The sequence below is a fragment of the Myodes glareolus genome, chromosome 15, assembly GCF_982192425.1.
Source record: "Myodes glareolus chromosome 15, mMyoGla1.1, whole genome shotgun sequence".
NCBI classification, from domain to species: Eukaryota; Metazoa; Chordata; class Mammalia; order Rodentia; family Cricetidae; genus Myodes; species Myodes glareolus.
The window spans coordinates 74,154,847-74,161,362 of NC_142040.1; the positions used below are offsets into that span (position 1 = coordinate 74,154,847).

Sequence of the window (6,516 nt, forward strand, 5' to 3'; positions counted from 1 at the left end):
GTGAATGAAGGCGAAAGGTACTTAAGGGCAACAGCAAAGACGGGTATGAAGGAGCAGGCCTGCTCCCCAGCACTCAGGAGTCGACCAGCCTCGGCTACACACTGAGATCCTGTGTCATAGAAACTAAACAAAAAGCACTGCTATGGGACCTGCTTTAACTCAAATGGTTTCTTCTGGTTGATTACTTATCAAGGAAAATGAAAATCTCAAAACTTAAACTTGTCCCATTTCGTCAGAAATACAGTCTGGATTCAGTCTTTTTAACTGATGTGCCGCCATCCCTGCTTTCCTGACACACGACTGACATTCTAAAGGGGGAACTCTCAGATGTGTGTGTTCCCCGGGCACACCTGCTGTGAATTGTGCCACAAGGGAAAATCCCTTACGCAGCTGCACAGAGGCTGATTTACAAACTGCAGTCGATTACACCAACAGTGTTAACAGCAGTCCTGAAGGGGCTGGACGGATGGCTCAGAGGTTAAGAGCACTCGGCACCCTTCCACAGGACCAAGTTCAGTTCCCACCACCCACGTGGTGGTTCACAATCATCTGTCACTTGTTTCAGGGGAACTGACACCTTACCTTCTTCTGCCCAGCTTGGGTACTGCACCCATGTGGTACTCAGGTACTCACATACACGCAGGCAAAACTCCAAAGTGCATAGTATTTTTTTTAATTAATTAAATATTTAAGTAATTAAGTATTTAAGTAATTAAACACCAGACTCTCTTGGTCCGCGTTTTAAATGAATCTGATGAGAGAACATCTTTGAAATTTGTTGGCAAAATGAAGGCAATGGCCTCAGGACCGTCAGCTGATTGGAGGCCAGGGAGACCTACAGGGTTTTCTGTCAGGGTTGAAGATCACATGCGCAGCTCCTGCTAAAGCAGACGTGCAGTTCAGAGTACAACACAGGATGTACCCTCAGGGTCTTTCTCTTTTCTTTCGGTTTGGTTTTTAGAGAAAACATTTTGGAAGTGTTTATTTATAAAAGTTTAAGAACAAACAATGGTTAGAATCCCAGACCACACAGCTTAAGTTAAGCCTAAATATTGCCCTCTGTCAATCCTCATAGTTGATTCTGGGCTCCTCACTTTCTGCAGAGAGGCGGATGTGTCACCGAAAGCCTCCCAATGTGTCTGGATGCCAGGCAAATGGCAGACGTTACTCTCCCTTCTTCAAGGAAGCTCAAACTGCAGGTTCCAGATTCTAAGGCATCAGCAAGCAAAGATGACGTATCTCCCTCCAGCTGTATGACAGCGACATATGTCAGCCAGACGTGCACCCCTCCTCACCTCATCCACATTCTCAGAGTCTCTGCTTCCTTCCCCTAACTCTGGCTGCAGGCTGTGCTGTCAAGTCTTCCCTTCCTCTGAGACCCGCAGGAAGGAACTCCTGCTCCGCCTCCAGCTCCTTCAGAGCTTCCAACATTTGCTGTCTGACTGTCTGCGTCTTCATGGCATTGAGAGTGTTTTAAATAAACCATCCTACTTTAAAGGACGGTCCTGTTCGGTGCCTCCTTTGCTCCCAGGCCGGAGACCTTGCATTAATATGCTGTACTCTGCAAATAATATTTTGTTTTAAAAGGATCATGCAGGATAGCATTGCGCGTTCTCCGTTTTCTTGAGAAGAGGTCCCACTACGTAGCCCAGACCGACGTTGAACCTGAGATTCTCTTGCTTTGGCCTGAGTGCTGTGATGTGGGATATTTGTGCACTGTGTGAAAATCAATTGCTGTGATTGGTGTAATAAAAAGTTGAATGGCCGATAGCTAGGAAGAGGTCAGGCCTGACTTGCAGGGACAGAGAGGACTCTGGGAAGAAGTGAGGAGATGCCAGGAGAGACAAGGAGAGAAAACAGGAGGTACAAGATGAAAGGGAGATAGCACCATGCAATAGAATGTAGATTCATATAAATGCGTTAAGGGACAAGAGCTAGTTAGAAATAAGCCTAAGCTATAGGCCAAGCACTCATACTAAATAAGCCTCTGAGTCATTATTTATGAGCTGGCTGCCAAAAGAAAAATCCACATACATTGCTGGGGGTACAGGTGTGTGAAAAGTTTCTGTGCCCCAATAAGCCTCTCCACCAAAACAATAATCCAGATCAGACCAAATCAAATCGAATTCGAAAATGTCCAGATTTCATGGATATCAAAGCTTCCAGACGGCTTTCCAGCCCATCCCCCCCCCCAGGAGCCAGGAAAGGAAGACTGGAAAACCATCTCTGGGGTACAATTTAAATACCCTGTGGGAGTGGTCTTGAGCATCTCGGGGGACAGGCCATTCTTTGGCGTACTTCCTCAGGGGTGGAGTCTGGACTGAGACAACTCCCAGGGGAGGGGGCTTGGGATGGAGCCTCCACCTGAACATTCCAGACTCTTCGGGTATATGGATGCCAGGGGCTGGGGTGTCGCTTCCAACCAAACAGTGTGCACGACCATACTCCTTAAAGCTTTGGAGAGAAAAGCAATTCCAAATGATGGCCACTTATCTGATAGTTCACCTTTCACAGTGATCGAGGGCTAACACTTAGTGAACTTAGGTCATTATAAATGGGGAATTTATACAAGAACTTTTCATGTCAGCTGAAAGAAAAATTAGCATCTCTGGCTTGGAACTCGGGGTGCTGGGATTAAAGGAGTGTGCCAGCACACTCCTGCAAGTTGAAATTTAAAGTTATGTCAAATTACATAACGCTGGACTAAAGTGTGAGAGAGGCCGACTCCTTCTCTCCACCATTTTCCTTCTCGTCTGCATTCTCTCTCTGTTTTCCCTCTCCTGGGCGTCAAACTCAGTTCTGTATGCAGGGAAGACACTGAGCATTTGAGTCATTCCTAAGTCAAGTAAAAGTTCTGAAATACCAATAGCTAAATGTGAATTTAGGTCCTCTGGGCTTGTTAAATTCTACACAAAGGACTATGTATCATATAGCAACATGCACGGCAAGTTTAAACAACTCACAATGACCAAATATGTATTTACAGGAAACGTTGGTCTACGAGGAAATTTCAACATTGACGACTTTTATTTCCGCAAGCTTTGTCTCATCAATATACAGGGCGTGAGAAGAATCAAAATGGTTATTCTTTGGTTATGCACGCTAGACAAACAGCGTAAGGTGTGTTCTTTGGGTGAGAAGTAGACCAACACTGCTTAAAGATAACGTTCTTTACAAGCTATAAACGTGAGGAGGGAACGGTAAGCAAGGTGGAAAGGCAGCGGTGAATAGGAAAGACAGCCCTGAAGAAGACAGCGGTGAGGGTGGATTTTAGGTCTGGAAAGTTAAACAAAGCAATGGGACATTTTTGGATGAGAAAGAATTCTGTGCGGCAGGATGATTTGTTTTTCTTTTTTACTGATTTGTGGTCTGAGTTGAACAGCTGGACTGCCCCAGGAAGGGAGGAAAGAAACAGAGTAAAACTAAACATGAAGCAGAATAGTGAGCCTTGGGGCCGAGCGGGTGCCTGGTTTGGGAAGCAGGACCATCATGAGAACAACCCGTGCTGGACACGCGTGTAGGATACATGTTTTCTCACTGCAAGATCACGTCAGTGCTGACACTCGTGCTCCACGCTGCACCTGCATGACTCTCTGGGGGAACTGAGACCCCATGCTATGACTTGGCAGGTGAGGTTTGAAGGTTGCAGCGGGTTTCCGCTTCTTCCCATTTATCCCTGGACTTATTCCATGCTCATCTCTAAGGCCTGGTTCCTGCTACCAGCCTGGATCCGCTGCTGCTCCTTACTGAATTTTGTACCCATTTCATGACAAGCTTCCACAAATGCACGGCCTCCCACAGGATCTTGCCAGACCCAGGACTTTGGAACTAGAGTCTTCACACGCAGTCAGAGGAGCTGCATAATGGGCTTGGGAGAACCGCTCCCTCTAAACTTCCTTGTTCACAGGTGCCTAGATGTGGGCGCTGTGAACACTCATTTCCTTGTTCATAGGACCAAATTACGCCCAAATCCAGCCCTTCAGAGAAAGAACTCCACCAACGGTGAAACGGTGACAGCTGTTTAAATAACAACCACTTCTGCCAAGTATTAACGACACACATAAGGACAAGAAGTCACTGGGGAGGGGCTTGCATGACTTATCTCACAAAAAAGACTCTGCCAGCACTACAGCCTTGGGCAATGGTCACCACAACCTCACACCAAAAATAACTTCTGGAAGGATGTCCGTTTAATCTGAGATTATGGATGTCCATTTAACCTTAGATTATTGATGCCCCCAACCCCAGTTGGAACTCTTTAAGCCAAGTATTAATTTCAAAATACTGTACGTAATCCTGAGGCTGCTCCTGATCACCTTTTTGGCTGTAGGGTGTAATAAGGCACACACATTCTCATTCCAATAGTCTATGACCCCTTCCCCCTTTTCTCGGTGCTGTGCTCTCTCCCCTAACTCCGCCCTCCTTGCACAGGGAGAATGAAGGCCCCACGGCCAGCCGAGCTACTCTCTCAGTTCAAAGGGAATCTCTGGGATTTGCTATTAGATGGAGAAACCTTGAGCAGTCCGCCTCCCAGAACCGACTCTTATCTTTTTACGGAGGCACTTCCATGAACAAGAGTCTGGTGGATATTACAACAGCAGCAACGTCCATCCCTTCACAAAAATAGAGCAAGCAACTTCATTTGGTAGAATATAGCTTTTTTGTGGTTTTGTGTGTGTGTGTGTGTGTGTGTGTATGCTGTGCATGCGTGTGAGTGGGTGTGGGTGCCTGTACGCCACAGAGAACATGTGGAGGTCACAAGACAACCTCTTCGCCTTCTCGTTCCCTGCTCTGTAGACTAGTCTAACTAGCCCCGTCTCCTATCTCAGCGATCCATCTCCCCACAGTGGCGCTGGTATTACAGAAGCTTGTGTGGAATGCAAACGCGGGTCGCAGGGCTTGCACAGCTACCCACGGAGTCATCTATCTCCCCAGCCTCTGGAATACTACTCTATCAACAGTTTGAAGCACACAGAATTAAAATGCCTCATATTATATGCTCCATATAAAATGCCTGCACTAAGGCTGACTAAAAGCACAGTTTGTCCAGGATGGTGAAAGGGACTGGTTTAGAAATCAACTCCTGTACCGTACTGGAACGCCAGGGACTTGTGGGCACAGGATCCGAGAAGCCGTTTTCCCGCCTCATTGGAATATAAGAACAGACTACCAGCAGAACGCTGAATTCTCCCAGCCTCTCCAGGAAATGGGTATTTTAGGATGGGTCCCCAAAATCAGAGGATGAGAGACTTGTAAACGTCACTGAACTCAACTCCCTCAGACACAGAAGCGTCCTTCTTATCGGGCAGTTTTCAGACGCTAGATGAACACATTTAAATGTTGAGTCAGTTAGAACTAGACAGTCCAGTCCAGTTTATTAGAAAACCTGAAGACTTGAGGCAGGCACTGAAACGTTCTTCACATAACTTCTCCCGAGAAAGATTCATAAGCCAACTGTGTGCCTAGAAAGCCAATCCCTCTGAAACAAAGAAGGCACCACTTCTCTGAAATTGCAGTCCACATTCAGGGTCCAGAGTGGTTCCGAGAGACTAAGCTGTTAGCAAGCTGAAGCCGGGTCAAGAGAGGCTGCAGCAGGGAAAAAGATTTCCCAAGGGGGAAACAATAGAAATGCAGTAACATCATCCCGCTGGGGTGACATCGCTGAGAGTCTGCAGACAGTCAGAGAAGAAATCGGGACCATTGTACCACTAACCCTGGCCAGGCACGTACTTCCACCACTTTCACGCGGTCCTTTCTCCCCACCCCCCTTTCGAGACAACCCTATGAGTTTCGGAATTAAATCTCTGAGCGCGGGTCCCCCGGGAAACACCAAGGGTGGGGAGGAGCGAGAGCATGAGGGAAGATCATTACCTTTGCATGTAGTGGATCAGAAACATGGCCAGCAGTATCCGGTTGGGCAGGCTGCTGAGGCGCGCGGCTGCAGGGCGAACGCACTCATACAGCGGCCAAACCATCGAGGGCAGCTCCTGCAGGAACCAGGCCGGTCGCGCCGGCAACTGGACGCCGGGATGCTGCCACGAGTAGCGGCCATAGGGAGAGCCCACATGACTGAGCAACACGACTAACACAAAGGCCAAGGCACCTTCTAGGTAGGCGAGGCTGTCCAGCAGGAGCAACTCGTCCAAGTACATCGTTGAGGTCGAGCAGCGATCTCCATGCCCGAGCGTCCAAATGGGGCCACATATAAGCCCAGGAGGAGGGAGCAGAGCGGCCCACTAGATCCCGCTCCGCAGCGGTGCGTACCTGCCCAGGGGAGGGGCAAACCACCTGTCCGGGCGGGGACTGGACCACAAGCTAGCACCACCAGACAGTGCCCTCCCGCAGAGGTTGCAGGGGAGAGCCCGACGGCGCAGGGCCCCGCCTGCGCAGAGGGCTCCGCCTCTTCCCGCCCGCGATCCGGGAGAGCTGCACGCCCGTTGGCCCAGAGCTCCTCTGGCAGCAGCCGAGCGAGCAGGAAGAGCAAGATCCCCGCTCGCCGCGCAGCCGGGGCTCCGC

At 48.9% G+C, this 6,516-nt stretch overlaps 1 protein-coding gene across 1 annotated transcript in view; it reads right to left on the reverse strand.

The window, feature by feature from the left end:
• The window catches only part of Srd5a1 (steroid 5 alpha-reductase 1), a 32,306-nt gene extending 25,938 nt beyond the window's left edge, over nucleotides 1-6,368 (reverse strand). Inside the window, exon 1 of the mRNA XM_048458732.3 lies at nucleotides 5,872-6,368. Within this exon, the coding sequence (XP_048314689.3) occupies nucleotides 5,872-6,152 (281 nt within the window). The 5' untranslated portion in view covers nucleotides 6,153-6,368. The remainder of the gene's footprint in view (nucleotides 1-5,871) is intronic.
• Between the last annotated feature and the right edge of the window lie 148 nt (nucleotides 6,369-6,516).